Below are 19,822 nucleotides of genomic sequence, written 5' to 3'. Positions count from 1 at the left end.
GAGTGGAAGGGGGAGGAATAGGCCAGGAAGCATACATGAGACGCCAAGACAGAGGTTGCGATAACGTGACTTTTAATTAACGTATCACCAGAAAGTAGACACCAGAAAGCAGTGTAGATTCTCCTCAGTGAGCACACGTAAAAGGAACACAAAACCTGCTGCTGACGATAGTCGCGAAACACAAGAGCACAGGTTTCGGAATTCAGTTACAACCACAAGTCGACCGATTACAACTTCGCGACAAATTTGGTCAGCACTTCGACCGTTCACGTCAACCGACACAATCGGAGCAACACACAGCTCGCAGAGTCACAAATCGCGTTCTCTCCTCTAGCCTAAATGTTCGCTCTTTTAAAGGCTGGTCACTTCCGATTCCCTGTGGCGGTAAGCCAATAGGAAGGCTACCCGGTGTCAGACAACGGGGGGTGTCGTCTTAAGATTGCCTGCCAAATGAAAGGGATCGTTAAAGAGGCAGAGAGCCGTGTCGGTGTCACACACCGGATAAGGCTCATTAGATTACAACCAGTTACAAAGAAGGGGGGGGGGGGGGGGGTAAGAGACTAAAACTTCCAAGCTACCTGGCATCTTCTATGATGTACCCTGTCAAAAGAAATGACACCCACTTGACAAAACGCCGAGTCCAACGATACCCAGACAGGCTGGCGGCACATTACATAACGACCACCTAAATCTGAGATAAGAGGTTAGAAAGGAATCCGGTCAAGAGTCTACCCTACGATAGTAAACACACAATAATCCTAGCGGGAGACACAACTTGGGTCAGGGGAAGATAATAGACAGGGGAGGCAACTGGGTCGGGCAGGAGATAATTACACAAAAAGACTGGGTACGCCACTTGGCCACATCCATATAGTAATTCAGACAGTAGAACTACAGACAGTAGAACACAGGATTGATGAACAGCGCTCATACTCACGACATTGATTGGCGTCACAGCGCAGTTCTGGTTTACATTCGTTGGAATTCGTACACTGGGAACCCACGGTTAGCCCTGTTGTGTAAATTATATCATTCGAATATATACTCACTTCAGAATGCAGCAAAAATCATTAAAACTAAAACAAACTGAATGACAACGATAAACTATCAGTATTCTTCTTTAAACTGCTCAGATAATACAGGTATTAATCTAATGGCTTGGTAAAAATCAGATTCGTTACATTGGTTGGTTTGTTAAACAATTGCCAGCAGAAGACGTTTTTGCTGTATTATTTAAAAACAATCGAAGCAACTTTTCCACAGTGCTCAAAATGAAAAGCTGTTAAGGATGATTTGCAATATCTCTTGGTAAAGGTAACGTGCTATACATACTTAATCTTTTTTTCTCTACCCTGGTAAATGTTTGAATAACAAGAGGCGAAGCCTTCAAGGCTCACGTAAGAAATCGACAAACAGTAACACAAACTCAATCACTCCGTCACACATACACACACACACACACACACACACACACACACACACACACACACACACACACACACACACACACACACACACACACACACACACACACAGTAAGCATAGGTGAAACTATGCAAGAAAGCGAGACCCTGGATCTGCCAAGAAGTCTCGGCCCGCTCACAATAACAATGACCGAGACTTTCAGTAATTCCTTTGCGTGACGTCTAACCCTCTTACGTCATAATGTGACGTCTTCAAATAGTTTCTATCACACACGTCGAACACTTTTGACCGAGACTGACGTAATCCATAGACTCGGAAATGTTAAAGTTTCTACCACAGACATACACACATACATACATACATACATACATACATACATACGCACGCACAGACAGACAAAGTTTATCATCGCATAGGCTACACTTACGTGGAGCCAAAAACGACCAGCAATAGGGACATTTTCAGTGATGCGCCACTGTCACGATCGGGTGACAGAGACCAAGAAAGTGTCACTCAGTGGAGTGCCTGTTCTGGGTCGATTATGATAGAAAGCGCCTGTACGTGATATTGGGCTACAGCAGAGTTTGCTGACAGTTCTCAATGAACACGGAGGGTTTGCTGCGCACGAGTTTTACAGTGGAGGTTTCTGCTGTCATAGGGCTGACGGTTTTTCGCTGACAGCGCACACGGGATTTTCAGGGATTGAGTTTCTCGTGTCCTTTTTCTGCTTGGGGAGGCAGAATTGTGTATAGCTGGACTGGTTTTGTGACAAGGTCAGTCACGTGTTATTGGCTAGGTTGTCTGAGAGAGGCACAAGGACGGCGCACTTGACACCCAGCGGCAGAAGGGGAAGGATCTAATACACAGTTTCTAGAGTATGATGGTTTTTCACCGAGTATTATATTCGGCACTCTAAGGGAACTTCCACCAATTATTTCTTCTCTCTGCCACGTATTTTGCTGAGGACAAGTCGTCAACTTTCCTTCGTCGGCGATGGCTTTCGCATAAGGATTCGACAAGGGGTTCTGGAGGTTTTCGGTCACTGTTGACGAACAGAGGCTGTTCCAGGGAGGAGGCGGACTTTGCTTCCATTGAGAGTACAATCATAGGCTTTTGAGGTAATAAATCATTATTTAACGCTGTTGATGAGTCTGTGTTGTGGAATGAAATACTCTCTGTTGTTCTTTCCAGGTTAGCGCATAATTTACTCTCTGTGACGCTAAAATACTAATCTGTATATGGTTTTTGCAGATAGGGAGAGAAGGACGGAAAATGACTGTTTTGTTGTTGTAAAAAGTCCGTTTTGTGCAGGCCCACGTGCTCGATGAGATATTTAAAGATGACATGTTTTAAGGTGGTGGGTGAGGGGTAGCTGACATGTTTAGTGCACCGATGCTTTCTGTTTGCAGCCTTCGTTCGTTTCTGTCGGTTTCCTGTAACCGCTGCACGGCTGCCTTTTGACGGGGCACTGCTAGCTGCAGACGTTGGAGCTGGGACCTGAGGAAGCTACGCTAACCGGCTAACCAGCAGACCGGCTAACCAGCGAACCGGCTAACCAGCAACCCGGCTAACCAGCAACCCGGCTAACCAGCATACCGGCTAACCAGCATACAGAAAGAAAGCTAAGTGCACCGTGTCTTACGCACCCCGTTGACCACCGTTGTCTTTTTCTTATCTGTGATTTCATTGGAGTAGTGACAACGTGGGGTGTGTGACCCCTGCATGAACTAGAGCTTTTTGAACAGAACATTCTCATTTTGACTGTATTTACACGGGTTCAGCGTGTTACTATAATTTTCTATATACTACTGGCATTTTGTCAGTGACCACGGGTTTTTTACGTGTTGAGAACGTAAAAGGAACATATTTTGAGTGAAGGCTCGAGGGAGGTGGCGAGTTTATACATAAACAGGCGTCTGAAACTTATACTTTTGTTGACTCTATTTAATTGTATGACTGCGAGAGTGGATCGTGGTGTGGTTAGTTAATTAGTAGTAATTAACCGGTTCATAATCACCTTAAGTGATATATTGAAACGTGACACATGGGGGCCAAGCCGGGATCTACTCAGTTAATTTCCAACTGATAAAGACCCACCAATTAAGGATAACTAAGAGCAGATAATCTCGTCAGTGCTCGACTTATTTTCTGCTTGGTGCTACCCTTTTTTGTATAGTTTTGATCATATACCACACCTTAAGCGATTCACATCTTGCAGGAAATGTAAATTGTAATTTGTGAGTTATTGTATGCGCTAACTGTGATTACTTCCCTTTCCTTTGTTTGTGAATCTTTGTTGTTGTACGTTCAGAGTTTTCCGTTGCAGAGAGCTGAGCGGGGTTAGCGGATTTGTTATTCGTTTTACTCAGTTTTCTCTACATTGTTGTTTCGCATTCTGTAACAGGTTATATTTCTATAGTCTTGTTTTACTTGGATTTTTCTCCATATTTTGACTTTGTTGGAATTTTGGGGGGGAAGGGTCCGAGGACTTCTGTCCTAACCGAGGCTGTGGGAGACACTCTGTTTCACCGCAAAAAGCAGCCGATAAAGTAGGCCACGGCTGTGGGAAACACTTTGTTTCACCGCAAAAAGCAGCCATAAAGTAGGCTACGCGTTTTGTTCTACACCGTTTGGATTTTTCTTCTGCATTTTCCGGTTGCTGGATTTTTGTATCCATTTCATCACCGCGTGTTCTAGCTATAGCTGCGTTAGACTTACTTTGGTAATAAAGCTTTGCTAAAACTAACCATGGCCACAGGGGGATCTCCGATGAGGAGAATAACTTTCGAGACTCCTGGTAGTGAGCAACCGACTGAGCGAGACGCACGCGTTAGAGCCCGAAGCGTTCTAAAACGCTTAGAAGTGGAACGGAAGGAAGAATTTGAGCGACTGACAAGAAAAGAAGAACGTGACAGACAGGACAAGAAGGACGAACTTGACAGACAAGAAAGAGAACGACAGGCCGAACGACAGGCAGAACGAGACAGACAGGAAAGGAAAGACGAACGTGACAGACAGGACAAGAAAGAGAAAGACGAACTTGACAGACAAGAAAGGAAAGACGAACGTGACAGACTAGACCGGAAGGAACAGGCGGATCGCGATCTCCAGCTAGAACTAGCTAGGCTACAGGCCGAGAAGGGTACGCTTACTCAGGCTAGCGCGCCGACGTTTGTTGCCGACCGTACGAGACTGCCGACGTTCGACGATGACAAGGACGAGCTCGACGATTTTTTACGCCGGTTTGAGCGCATTGCATCCGACCAGAAGTGGGACGAGGCCACGTGGGCTAGCCGCCTTAGCACCTGCTTAAAGGGACGCGCATTGCAGCTCTACAACGCTTTGGATGACGACGAGGCGAGAGACTATCAGGCACTAAAGAAGGCGTTACTCCAGCGCTTCAACCTGACTGCGGAAGCCTACAGACGACGTCTGCGTAACAGCAAGAGACTGAGCGGCGAGCTGAGTCATCAGTTTGTGGCACGCCTTAATCTCTACCTGCGGCGCTGGGTGGAGATGGCCGAAAAGGACTGGACCGTCAACGACCTTGCCGACCTCATTGTCATGGAGCAACTGATGTCCAGCCTGCGACCTGAGGTGGTGACCTTCGTGCAGGAACACCAGCCAAAGACTACTCAGGAGGCAGCCGACTGGATCAGAGTACACGAGGACGCCCAGGCGATCTCCGGCAAATCTTCAGGCTCACGGCCGGGAAAATCGGGAAATTCGGGTTCTTCAGGACCCAAGGACGGGAAGGACGATCAGGGACACAAAGGATCAAGTTCCAGAACTGACATCCAGTGTTACTACTGCAACAAGCGGGGCCACGTGAAGAAGGACTGCCACAAGAGACAGGCTGACCAGAAGGGCGTACACTTTGTTGGCAGCGGGGAGTTAAGGGACGTCACGAGCTCATGCACAATTCCACAACTCTGCGTTCCGTGCTCCAGGAAACATTTCCAGCCCCACTGCAACGTCTACGTTAACGGAGTGAAGGGCGAAGGTCTGCGGGACACAGGGGCGGACATGATAGTGGTTCGGGCGAGTCTAGTTCCAGCTATGGCCTACACAGGAGACAGCATCAGAGTGAGAATGGCCGAGGCATCTCACGCTTACGACTTGAACACGGCAGTGATCAAGGTCGTAACACCGTTGTTCACGGGGACCATTGTGGCCGTCGTCATGGACGATCCTCCATGCGACCTGCTCATTGGAAACCGGGTTCAGTTTGTGGACGGCGTCACCAGGGAGGTTCCCGTTTATCGGTCTCCCGACGTCATTTCAGTGCTCACGCGGGCACAGGCGGAGCGAGAGGACAAACCTCTCAAACCCCTACCTGCTGCACGAGCTGCCCTGGGGAACGTGACCCCCGCGCTTCTCGCGAAGGCTCAGGCATCTGATCCGACATTAGCAACTCCTCGGGAGCACGCGAAGTCGGGGAAGGTGAAGCTGAGCGGGAAGCATGGGAGGTCAAGGTTCCTCAGGGACAAGAAGTTGCTCTACCGGGAGTTCAGCAACCAAGAAGGTACATTCAAACAGGTTGTCGTGCCTCGCGAGTTTCGCGAGGGTGTCATGGCAACGGCACACGACTCGATTCTGGGAGGTCATCTTGGTACCAAGAAGACCACGGATCGTGTCTGGCGCCACTTTTACTGGCCAGGCATCTGCACGGATGTCCGACGTTTCTGTGCGTCCTGCGATAAGTGCCAGAAGGTGGTTGCCAAAGGAAGGGTGAGGAAGGTCCCCTTAGAGAAGATGCCGCTCATCGACGAACCCTTTCGTCGGGTGGCAGTGGACATCATCGGGCCCATCTTGCCTGCGTCTGAGGACGGAAACAGATACATTTTGACCATGGTGGACTACGCTACTCGATACCCAGAGGCGATCCCTCTGAAATCGATTGAAGCCACGCGAGTAGCTGAGGCTCTGGTTACTATGTGGTCCCGGCTGGGAATTCCATCAGAGGTACTCACCGACAGAGGCACGCAGTTCACGGGAGGAGTGATGGCGGAGGCAGCACGACTGCTATCACTGGAGCAGCATTTCACCACTCCTTACCATGCTCAGTGCAACGGACTGGTGGAAAGGTTCAATGGCACCTTGAAGACCATGCTGAGGAAACTAGCTCAGGAGAAACCACGCACGTGGGACAGGTACATCCCAGCATTGCTTTTTGCATACCGCGAGGTTCCTCAGGAGAGCTTGGGTTTTTCCCCATTTGAGTTGTTGTACGGCAGACAGGTACGCGGTCCCATGGCTATCCTGCGTCAGGCTTGGACGGACGAAGAAGCTGACGAGGAGGTGCAGACGACAGCGACCTACATAGTAGAACTCAGGAACAGGATTGAAGAGACCTGCAAACTGGCTCAAGAGAACCTGGGAAGAGCAGCACAGCGTTATGCGCGAGGATTCGACCGCAAGGCACGGCCGCGCAGCTTCAAGATTGGAGAACGGGTGTTGCTACTTCTACCTGTCAAACACAACAAGCTACAACTGCAGTGGCAAGGACCTTTTGAGGTGACAGCGAGGGTGGGCCAGAACGACTACAGGATCATGATGCACGGGAAAGCACGCCTGTACCATGCCAACTTGCTGCGCGCCTACATCGAAAGGACTGCCTACGGGGAAAAGAACAAAGACCAGAAGAACAAAGACAAGAAGAGCAAAGACAAGAAGACAGAGAAGGTTGCAGTCATCAGGGGTGGAACGAGGGGTTGCTCGTTCTTGAGGACGACCTTTCTGTCTGGAAACAGACCATCAACCTCTGCAATATCTTCAGGTTGCAAGGTTGGCAAACGCCAGACTTATGCGCTGGGCGTTGATTCTCCAACCGTACCAATTCACGGTACGCGTCATTCCGGGCGCCAACAATGTTGGAGCTGACTTTCTCTCTCGGGCTGGAGAGGAGAACATGACTGTGAGCGAAACCGAGGTTTCGTCTTGAAGAGGGGAGGTGTGTCACGATCGGGTGACAGAGACCAAGAAAGTGTCACTCAGTGGAGTGCCTGTTCTTGGTCGATTATGATAGAAAGCGCCTGTACGTGATATTGGGCTACAGCAGAGTTTGCTGACAGTGCTCAATGAACACGGAGGGTTTGCTGCGCACGAGTTTTACAGTGGAGGTTTCTGCTGTCATAGGGCTGACGGTTTTTCGCTGACAGCGCACACGGGATTTTCAGGGATTGAGTTTCTCGTGTCCTTTTTCTGCTTGGGGAGGCAGAATTGTGTATAGCTGGACTGGTTTTGTGACAAGGTCAGTCACGTGTTATTGGCTAGGTTGTCTGAGAGAGGCACAAGGACGGCGCACTTGACACCCAGCGGCAGAAGGGGAAGGATCTAATACACAGTTTCTAGAGTATGATGGTTTTTCACCGAGTATTATATTCGGCACTCTAAGGGAACTTCCACCAATTATTTCTTCTCTCTGCCACGTATTTTGCTGAGGACAAGTCGTCAACTTTCCTTCGTCGGCGATGGCTTTCGCATAAGGATTCGACAAGGGGTTCTGGAGGTTTTCGGTCACTGTTGACGAACAGAGGCTGTTCCAGGGAGGAGGCGGACTTTGCTTCCATTGAGAGTACAATCATAGGCTTTTGAGGTAATAAATCATTATTTAACGCTGTTGATGAGTCTGTGTTGTGGAATGAAATACTCTCTGTTGTTCTTTCCAGGTTAGCGCATAATTTACTCTCTGTGACGCTAAAATACTAATCTGTATATGGTTTTTGCAGATAGGGAGAGAAGGACGGAAAATGACTGTTTTGTTGTTGTAAAAAGTCCGTTTTGTGCAGGCCCACGTGCTCGATGAGATATTTAAAGATGACATGTTTTAAGGTGGTGGGTGAGGGGTAGCTGACATGTTTAGTGCACCGATGCTTTCTGTTTGCAGCCTTCGTTCGTTTCTGTCGGTTTCCTGTAACCGCTGCACGGCTGCCTTTTGACGGGGCACTGCTAGCTGCAGACGTTGGAGCTGGGACCTGAGGAAGCTACGCTAACCGGCTAACCAGCAGACCGGCTAACCAGCAGACCGGCTAACCAGCGAACCGGCTAACCAGCAACCCGGCTAACCAGCAACCCGGCTAACCAGCATACCGGCTAACCAGCATACAGAAAGAAAGCTAAGTGCACCGTGTCTTACGCACCCCGTTGACCACCGTTGTCTTTTTCTTATCTGTGATTTCATTGGAGTAGTGACAACGTGGGGTGTGTGACCCCTGCATGAACTAGAGCTTTTTTTTTAACAGAACATTCTCATTTTGACTGTATTTACACGGGTTCAGCGTGTTACTATAATTTTCTATATACTACTGGCATTTTGTCAGTGACCACGGGTTTTTTACGTGTTGAGAACGTAAAAGGAACATATTTTGAGTGAAGGCTCGAGGGAGGTGGCGAGTTTATACATAAACAGGCGTCTGAAACTTATACTTTTGTTGACTCTATTTAATTGTATGACTGCGAGAGTGGATCGTGGTGTGGTTAGTTAATTAGTAGTAATTAACCGGTTCATAATCACCTTAAGTGATATATTGAAACGTGACAGCCACTCCTTATAACGCCTGTTAAGATCTGTTTAAATCAATTCCTGTACCAGGTTCTGCCCAACTAGCTTGACAGTTTTAAGAAGCACGAGAGTTCAAACAAATGTATATCAAAATGTGACATTGAGTGTCATGATCAATCAAGTAAGACAACGTCAACACGTCTTTACATTGGACGGTGCAGACTTTTGTACATATATTTTGAATCCTGATGTCTCAAGAGGTAATTGCCAAACTGGTTTTAAGTCGAACAAGATAAAAGTATACTCTTTGATTGTGTAAATATGGAACCTTATCTGCTCTCATTATATATTAGAAGCATCCTTATACAATCGATTTTCGACTTAAGAGAAGAACAGTTATAATTCTGAATCCCTTTGTTGCCGGACCATATATTACAGAAAACATGATGTAAAACTTACTGCACTGGTAAGTAGCTGACCCGGTAGGCACAGCAACACAGTCGCTGCTACTTTTACAGTGATTGTTTGTCGTTGGGTCACACCCCTTTCCCACGTCAATTTCTGCAATTGGGGAACATAGAGAATTTAGTCATCATGAGAGAGGGACACAGACAGGTAAGAACCATATCCTCCCTTCCCTGTGTGTCGCTCCGACCTGGCCTGTCCACCACTCGAAGCCACTGCCAACAACTCAATTTTCAACCATCCTTGTAAATTCAAGACTTCAGCGCCTTTTCGAAGAACACCCGCATGAATCGTTCCAAGATAACTTAACACACACAACACACACAACAAAAACACACACATACACACACACACACACACACACACAAACACACTCACACACACAAACACACACACACACACACACACACACAAACACACACAAACACACACACACACACACAGAGGCAGACACACACACCCATGACAAACCCAGGACACATACACACACACACACAGGCACACACACACACACACACAGACACGCACACCAACCTACCCACCTCTCGCGCCCATACACACAGTACTCACTACAAAGCCGACTGTCACAAACAGCATCAGTCACACAGTCCGTGGTACCACCGCACTGTTCGTTGCTGCCCGCTGGTATTCCTGTAGCACAAGTTCTTTTATTATTGTGCATGTAGAATCCCTATTCTGATAGACACATGGGGGGATTCGGGGTTTTGATTGGATAGTCTCACACAGCCCTATTTTGATCATCGGTTTATATTTACAAAAACAAACACACGTGGTAGTTCCGGTTCAAGTCGAGCAGACGGTATTTCCTTCGCTGTCATACAATTGAAGACATACAAGTATACTTACCAATGCTTGCCAACGCTAAAGATGATGATGAATTGCCCTACTCTGCTTAGCAAGACAAAGATATACTAGGCTGCAAGACGTTCGGAGCTATCATTTCGCTAAACTTACACATTGTTTCAACTACCAGATCTTTTCTTTTTTACAACAACAAAAAACATAAATATACGATTTACTACATGATATCCTCTGAATCGTGTCTAATCTAAAAGAGATGCGTCAGTAAAATTGTAATTTTTCCTGTAATTCATCTTTAAGTTGCCTCCCTTGATTTTCATTTGTGAAAAATCGGAGGAAAAAGATGTTCCCCTTAAATCAATGCAATAGAAAAAATTAGAAAAACAAAGTGTGTAGAGATCTGAATTCCTTATTCATGTTTGAAGGATATCACCATGCAATCTTAGTGTGTTAAGATATATTGCTTCAAAATTATCTCCGTTGATCTCCCTTACACACAACACTTGTTTCCAATAATGTTTTTAATTTGGGGTATTTTTAAAAGAGTATCATGAAAAATCAATATGAAAATCAATGCAAACAGTTCTAGACATCCTGTACAATTTAAAAAGAATCTGCATTATGTATGATGTGTGTGTTTGTGTATGTGTGTGTTATATGTGTGTAGTGTGTGTTATGTGTGTGTGTGTGTGTGTGTGTGTGAGTATGTGTGTGTGTGTGTGTGTTTGTGTATGTATGTGTGCGTATGTGTGTGGGTGTGTGTGTGTGTGTGTGTGTGTGTGTGTAATACAGGGATATTTTAAGTAACAAGAGTTGTAATAACACGACTGACTGCTTGACCTACGTCGCATGATGTAAAATCTACTGCGTTGTATTCCAGTTCAGAAAAAGCAAGCTCTACATGTGATAGGGTGGAGTGGAAAGGGGGGATAGGCCAGGAAGCATAAATGAGACGCCAAGACAGAGGTTGCGATAACGTGACTTTTAATTAACGTACACCAGAAAGTAGACACCAGAAAGCAGTGTAGATTCTCCTCAGTGAGCACACGTAAAAGGAACACAAAACCTGCTGCTGACGATAGTCGCGAAACACAAGAGCACAGGTTTCGGAATTCAGTTACAACCACAAGTCGACCGATTACAACTTCGCGACAAATTTGGTCAGCACTTCGACCGTTCACGTCAACCAACACAATCGGAGCAACACACAGCTCGCAGAGTCACAAATCGCGTTTTCTCCTCTAGCCTAAATGCTGAGTCTTTTTAAAGGCTGGTCACTTCCGATTCCCTGTGGCGATAAGCCAATAGGAAGGCTACCCGGTGTCAGACAACGGGGGGTGTCGTCTTAAGATTGCCTGCCAAATGAAAGGGATCGTTAAAGAGGCAGAGAGCCGTGTCGGTGTCACGCACCGGAAATATTACGCACACCGGATAAGGCTCATTAGATTACAACCAGTTACAAAGAAGGGGGGGGGTAAGAGACTAAAACCTCCAAGCCACCTGGCATCTTCTATGATGTACCCTGTCAAAAGAAATGACACCCACTTGACAAAACGCCGAGTCCAACGATACCCAGACAGGCTGGCGGCACATTACATAACGACCACCTAAATCTGAGATAAGAGGTTAGAAAGGAATCCGGTCAAGAGTCTACCCTACGATAGTAAACACACAATAATCCTAGCGGGAGACACAACTTGGGTCAGGGGAAGATAATAGACAGGGGAGGCAACTGGGTCGGGCAGGAGATAATTACACAAAAAGACTGGGTACGCCACTTGGCTACATCCATATAGTAATTCAGACAGTAGAACTACAGACAGTAGAACACAGGATTGATGAACAGCGCTCATACTCACGACATTGATTGGCGTCACAGCGCAGTTCTGGTTTACATTCGTTGGAATTCGTACACTGGGAACCCACGGTTAGCCCTGTTGTGTAAATTATATCATTCGAATATATACTCACTTCAGAATGCAGCAAAAATCATTAAAACTAAAACAAACTGAATGACAACGATAAACTATCAGTATTCTTCTTTAAACTGCTCAGATAATACAGGTATTAATCTAATGGCTTGGTAAAAATCAGATTCGTTACATTGGTTGGTTTGTTAAACAATTGCCAGCAGAAGACGTTTTTGCTGTATTATTTAAAAACAATCGAAGCAACTTTTCCACAGTGCTCAAAATGAAAAGCTGTTAAGGATGATTTGCAATATCTCTTGGTAAAGGTAACGTGCTATACATACTTAATCTTTTTTTCTCTACCCTGGTAAATGTTTGAATAAAAACGACCAGCAATAGGGACATTTTCAGTGATGCGCCACTCCTTATAACGCCTGTTAAGATCTGTTTAAATCAATTCCTGTACCAGGTTCTGCCCAACTAGCTTGACAGTTTTAAGAAGCACGAGAGTTCAAACAAATGTATATCAAAATGTGACATTGAGCGTGGGGTTCATACATCTGAAAGGTTTTCTCTTGATTTGTGAAATGTGTTCGTGTACAGGACTCAAACCCTAAAAGCCAGAAACGAGACATTTCAACAGAAGTACTAATCGTCCTAATCAACTGTTCTTCTTGAGCACTGTACAAATAGTCCTTCCTTTTTATAATGAAAAACATCCACCTCATGCCCCTCATCCTGATTATACATGACCACGAAACAAGCCATATGTCATGATCAATCAAGTAAGACAACGTCAACACGTCTTTACATTGGACGGTGCAGACTTTTGTACATATATTTTGAATCCTGATGTCTCAAGAGGTAATTGCCAAACTGGCTTTAAATCGAACAAGATAAAAGTATACTCTTTGATTGTGCAAATAGGGAACCTTATCTGCTCTCATTATATATTAGAAGCATCCTTATACAATCGATTTTCGACTTAAGAGAAGAACAGTTATAATTCTGAATCCCTTTGTTGCCGGACCATATATTACAGAAAACATGATGTAAAACTTACTGCACTGGTAAGTAGCTGACCCGGTAGGCACAGCAACACAGTCGCTGCTACTTTTACAGTGATTGTTTGTCGTTGGGTCACACCCCTTTCCCACGTCAATTTCTGCAATTGGGGAACATAGAGAATTTAGTCATCATGAGAGAGGGACACAGACAGGTAAGAACCATATCCTCCCTTCCCTGTGTGTCGCTCCGACCTGGCCTGTCCACCACTCGAAGCCACTGCCAACAACTCAATTTTCAACCATCCTTGTAAATTCAAGACTTCAGCGCCTTTTCGAAGAACACCCGCATGAATCGTTCCAAGATAACTTAACACACACAACACACACAACAAAAACACACACATACACATACACACACACACACACAAACACACACAAACACACACACACACACACAGAGGCAGACACACACACCCATGACAAACCCAGGACACATACACACACACACACAGGCACACACACACACACACACAGACACGCACACCAACCTACCCACCTCCCGCGCCCCGCCCCCATACACACAGTACTCACTACAAAGCTGACTGTCACAAACAGCATCAGTCACACAGTCCGTGGTATCACCGCACTGTTCGTTGCTGCCCGCTGGTATTCCTGTAGCACAATTTCTTTTATTATTGTGCATGTAGAATCCCTATTCTGATAGACACATGGGGGGATTCGGGGTTTTGATTGGATAGTCTCACACAGCCCTATTTTGATCATCGGTTTATATTTACAAAAACAAACACACGTGGTAGTTCCGGTTCAAGTCGAGCAGACGGTATTTCCTTCGCTGTCATACAATTGAAGACATACAAGTATACTTACCAATGCTTGCCAACGCTAAAGATGATGATGAATTGCCCTACTCTGCTTAGCAAGACAAAGATATGCTAGGCTGCAAGACGTTCGGAGCTATCATTTCGCTAAACTTACACATTGTTTCAACTACCAGATCTTTTCTTTTTTACAACAACAAAAAACATAAATATACGATTTACTACATGATATCCTCTGAATCGTGTCTAATCTAAAAGAACTGCGTCAGTAAAATTGTAATTTTTCCTGTAATTCATCTTTAAGTTGCCTCCCTTGGTTTTCATTTGTGAAAAATCGGAGGAAAAAGATGTTCCCCTTAAATCAATGCAATAGAAAAAATTAGAAAAACAAAGTGTGTAGAGATCTGAATTCCTTATTCATGTTTGAAGGATATCACCATGCAATCTTAGTGTGTTAAGATATATTGCTTCAAAATTATCTCCGTTGATCTCCCTTACACACAACACTTGTTTCCAATAATGTTTTTAATTTGGGGTATTTTTAAAAGAGTATCATGAAAAATCAATATGAAAATCAATGCAAACAGTTCTAGACATCCTGTACAATTTAAAAAGAATCTGCATTATGTATGATGTGTGTGTTTGTGTATGTGTGTGTTATATGTGTGTAGTGTGTGTTATGTGTGTGTGTGTGTGTGTGTGTGTGAGTATGTGTGTGTGTGTGTGTGTTTGTGTGTGTGTGTATGTGTGTGTGTGTGTGTGCCACTGTGTGTGTGTGTGTGTGTGTAATACAGGGATATTTTAAGTAACAAGAGTTGTAAAAACACGACTGACTGCTTGACCTACGTCGCATGATGTAAAATCTACTGCGTTGTATTCCAGTTCAGAAAAAGCAAGCTCTACATGTGATAGGGTGGCGTGGAAGGGGGGGAAATAGGCCAGGAAGCATACATGAGACGCCAAGACAGAGGTTGCGATAACGTGACTTTTAATTAACGTATCACCAGAAAGTAGACACCAGAAAGCAGTGTAGATTCTCCTCAGTGAGCACACGTAAAAGGAACACAAAACCTGCTGCTGACGATAGTCGCGAAACACAAGAGCACAGGTTTCGGAATTCAGTTACAACCACAAGTCGACCGATTACAACTTCGCTACAAATTTGGTCAGCACTTCGACCGTTCACGTCAACCGACACAATCGGAGCAACACACAGCTCGCAGAGTCACAAATCGCGTTCTCTCCTCTAGCCTAAATGCTCAATCTTTTAAAGGCTGGTCACTTCCGATTCCCTGTGGCGATAAGCCAATAGGAAGGCTACCCGGTGTCAGACAACGGGGGGTGTCGTCTTAAGATTGCCTGCCAAATGAAAGGGATCGTTAAAGAGGCAGAGAGCCGTGTCGGTGTCACGCACCGGAAATATTACGCACACCGGATAAGGCTCATTGGATTACAACCAGTTACAAAGAAGGGGGGGGGGGGGGGGTAAGAGACTAAAACCTCCAAGCCACCTGGCATCTTCTATGATGTACCCTGTCAAAAGAAATGACACCCACTTGACAAAACGCCGAGTCCAACGATACCCAGACAGGCTGACGGCACATTACATAACGACCACCTAAATCTGAGATAAGAGGTTAGAAAGGAATCCGGTCAAGAGTCTACCCTACGATAGTAAACACACAATAATCCTAGCGGGAGACACAACTTGGGTCAGGGGAAGATAATAGACAGGGGAGGCAACTGGGTCGGGCAGGAGATAATTACACAAAAAGACTGGGTACGCCACTTGGCTACATCCATATAGTAATTCAGACAGTAGAACTACAGACAGTAGAACACAGGATTGATGAACAGCGCTCATACTCACGACATTGATTGGCGTCACAGCGCAGTTCTGGTTTACATTCGTTGGAATTCGTACACTGGGAACCCACGGTTAGCCCTGTTGTGTAAATTATATCATTCGAATATATACTCACTTCAGAATGCAGCAAAAATCATTAAAACTAAAACAAACTGAATGACAACGATAAACTATCAGTATTCTTCTTTAAACTGCTCAGATAATACAGGTATTAATCTAATGGCTTGGTAAAAATCAGATTCGTTACATTGGTTGGTTTGTTAAACAATTGCCAGCACAAGACGTTTTTGCTGTATTATTTAAAAACAATCGAAGCAACTTTTCCACAGTGCTCAAAATGAAAAGCTGTTAAGGATGATTTGCAATATCTCTTGGTAAAGGTAACGTGCTATACATACTTAATCTTATTTTCTCTACCCTGGTAAATGTTTGAATAAAAACGACCAGCAATAGGGACATTTTCAGTGATGCGCCACTCCTTATAACGCCTGTTAAGATCTGTTTACCTCAATTCCTGAACCAGGTTCTGCCCAACTAGCTTGACAGTTTTAAGAAGCACGAGAGTTCAAACAAATGTATATCAAAATGTGACATTGAGCGTGGGGTTCATACATCTGAAAGGTTTTCTCTTGATTTGTGAAATGTGTTCGTGTACAGGACTCAAACCCTAAAAGCCAGAAACGAGACATTTCAACAGAAGTACTAATCGTCCTAATCAACTGTTCTTCTTGAGCACTGTACAAATAGTCCTTCCTTTTTATAATGAAAAACATCCACCTCATGCCCCTCATCCTGATTATACATGACCACGAAACAAGCCATATGTCATGATCAATCAAGTAAGACAACGTCAACACGTCTTTACATTGGACGGTGCAGACTTTTGTACATATATTTTGAATCCTGATGTCTCAAGAGGTAATTGCCAAACTGGCTTTAAATCGAACAAGATAAAAGTATACTCTTTGATTGTGCAAATAGGGAACCTTATCTGCTCTCATTATATATTAGAAGCATCCTTATACAATCGATTTTCGACTTAAGAGAAGAACAGTTATAATTCTGAATCCCTTTGTTGCCGGACCATATATTACAGAAAACATGATGTAAAACTTACTGCACTGGTAAGTAGCTGACCCGGTAGGCACAGCAACACAGTCGCTGCTACTTTTACAGTGATTGTTTGTCGTTGGGTCACACCCCTTTCCCACGTCAATTTCTGCAATTGGGGGAACATAGAGAATGTTGTCATCATGAGAGAGGGACACAGACAGGTAAGAACCATATCCTCCCTTCCCCGTGTGTCGCCCCGACCTGGCCTGTCCACCACTCGAAGCCACTGCCAACAACTCAATTTTCAACCATCCTTGTAAATTCAAGACTTCAGCGCCTTTTCGAAGAACACCCGCATGAATCGTTCCAAGATAACTTAACACACACAACACACACAACAAAAACACACACATACACATACACACACACACACAAACACACACAAACACACACACACACACACAGAGGCAGACACACACACCCATGACAAACCCAGGACACATACACACACACACACACACAGGCACACACACACACACACAGACACGCACACCAACCTACCCACCTCCCGCGCCCCGCTCCCATACACACAGTACTCACTACAAAGCCGACTGTCACAAACAGCATCAGTCACACAGTCCGTGGTACCACCGCACTGTTCGTTGCTGCCCGCTGGTATTCCTGTAGCACAAGTTCTTTTATTATTGTGCATGTAGAATCCCTATTCTGATGGACACATGGGGGGATTCGGGGTTTTGATTGGATAGTCTCACACAGCCCTATTTTGATCATCGGTTCATATTTACAAAAACAGACACACGTGGAAGTTCCGGTTCAAGTCGAGCAGACGGTATTTCCTTCGCTGTCATACAATTGAAGACATACAAGTATACTTACCAATGCTTGCCAACGCTAAAGATGATGATGAATTGCCCTACTCTGCTTAGCAAGACAAAGATATACTAGGCTGCAAGACGTTCGGAGCTATCATTTCGCTAAACTTACACATTGTTTCAACTACCAGATCTTTTCTTTTTTACAACAACAAAAAACATAAATATACGATTTACTACATGATATCCTCTGAATCGTGTCTAATCTAAAAGAACTGCGTCAGTAAAATTGTAATTTTTCCTGTAATTCATCTTTAAGTTGCCTCCCTTGATTTTCATTTGTGAAAAATCGGAGGAAAAAGATGTTCCCCTTAAATCAATGCAATAGAAAAAATTAGAAAAACAAAGTGTGTAGAGATCTGAATTCCTTATTCATGTTTGAAGGATATCACCATGCAATCTTAGTGTGTTGAGATATATTGCTTCAAACTTATCTCCCTTGACCTCCCTTACACACAACACTTGTTTCCAATAATCAGGGGCGGATGAGGGGGGGGGGGGGGCACACGGGGCACGTGCCCTCCCCCCCGAAAAAAAAAAAAAAAAGGAAGAAGAAAAAAAAAATTTCTATGCTGATTCTATGACCATTTCTAAGTTCAAATGGCACCAGATGGCACCATTTTGCTTCTTTGGGCAAAATTTTTTTCCGGGGGGGCATGCCCCCGCACCCCCTTGCAAATTCGGGCGCTTCGCGCCCATCACATTCACTTTCGATTCAAAGTGCCCCCCCTCTTCCAAAGCAACTGATCCGCCCCTGAATAATGTTTTTAATTTGGGGTATTTTTAAAAGAGTATCATGAAAAATCAATATGAAAATCAATGCAAACAGTTCTAGACATCCTGTACAATTTAAAAAGAATCTGCATTATGTATGATGTGTGTGTTTGTGTATGTGTGTGTTATATGTGTGTAGTGTGTGTTATGTGTGTGTGTGTGTGTGTGTGTGTGTGTGTATGTGTGTGTGTGTGTGTGTGTGTGTATGTGTGTGTGTGTGTGTGTGTGTGTGTGTGTGTGTGTGTGTGTGTGTGTAATACAGGGATATTTTAAGTAACAAGAGTTGTAATAACACGACTGACTGCTTGACCTACGTCGCATGATGTAAAATCTACTGCGTTGTATTCCAGTTCAGAAAAAGCAAGCTCTACATGTGATAGGGTGGAGTGGAAGGGGGGGGAAATAGGCCAGGAAGCATAAATGAGACGCCAAGACAGAGGTTGCGATAACGTGACTTTTAATTAACGTACACCAGAAAGTAGACACCAGAAAGCAGTGTAGATTCTCCTCAGTGAGCACACGTAAAAGGAACACAAAACCTGCTGCTGACGATAGTCGCGAAACACAAGAGCACAGGTTTCGGAATTCAGTTACAACCACAAGTCGACCGATTACAACTTCGCGACAAATTTGGTCAGCACTTCGACCGTACCGACACAATCGGAGCAACACACACTGCTCGCAGTGTCACAAATCGCGTTCTCTCCTCTAGCCTAAATGCTCAGTCTTTTAAAGGCTGGTCACTTCCGATTCCCTGTGGCGGTAAGCCAATAGGAAGGCTACCCGGTGTCAGACAACGGGGGGTGTCGTCTTAAGATTGCCTGCCAAATGAAAGGGATCGTTAAAGAGGGAGAGAGCCGTGTCGGTGTCACGCACCGGAAATATTACGCACACCGGATAAGGCTCATTAGATTACAACCAGTTACAAAGAAGGGGGGGGGGGGGTAAGAGACTAAAACCTCCAAGCCACCTGGCATCTTCTATGATGTACCCTGTCAAAAGAAATGACACCCACTTGACAAAACTCCGAGTCCAACGATACCCAGACAGGCTGGCGGCACATTACATAACGACCACCTAAATCTGAGATAAGAGGTTATAAAGGAATCCGGTCAAGAGTCTACCCTACGATAGTAAACACACAATAATCCTAGCGGGAGACACAACTTGGGTCAGGGGAAGATAATAGACAGGGGAGGCAACTGGGTCGGGCAGGAGATAATTACACAAAAAGACTGGGTACGCCACTTGGCTACATCCATA

General features: G+C 45.0%; 1 protein-coding gene and 1 long non-coding RNA gene across 2 annotated transcripts in view; both read right to left on the bottom strand.

Annotated features, from left to right (window-relative positions):
- LOC138957419 (fibronectin-like) overlaps positions 1–7,008 on the bottom strand; it is a gene marked incomplete at its 3' end in the record, with an annotated part of 60,637 nt that extends 53,629 nt beyond the window's left edge. The window contains exons 1-2 of the mRNA XM_070328537.1: positions 6,948–7,008; positions 938–1,012 (exon numbers count right to left, since the gene is read on the bottom strand). Of these exons, the coding sequence (XP_070184638.1) occupies positions 938–1,012; positions 6,948–7,008 (136 nt within the window). The remainder of the gene's footprint in view (positions 1–937; positions 1,013–6,947) is intronic.
- A 6,082-nt stretch (positions 7,009–13,090) lies between these two features.
- On the bottom strand, positions 13,091–15,917 carry LOC138957421 (uncharacterized). Its single transcript, XR_011453024.1, has 3 exons — positions 15,843–15,917; positions 13,725–13,805; positions 13,091–13,291 (listed from the first exon to the last, which is right to left on the bottom strand). It is a non-coding gene; the product is annotated as an uncharacterized lncRNA (long non-coding RNA).
- Positions 15,918–19,822: the final 3,905 nt, after the last annotated feature.

The sequence above is a fragment of the Littorina saxatilis genome, unplaced genomic scaffold (assembly GCF_037325665.1).
Source record: "Littorina saxatilis isolate snail1 unplaced genomic scaffold, US_GU_Lsax_2.0 scaffold_384, whole genome shotgun sequence".
Classification (NCBI taxonomy): Eukaryota; Metazoa; Mollusca; class Gastropoda; order Littorinimorpha; family Littorinidae; genus Littorina; species Littorina saxatilis.
The sequence above is the reverse complement of the archived record's forward strand: the minus strand, read 5'-3'. Positions and strand labels throughout refer to the sequence as shown.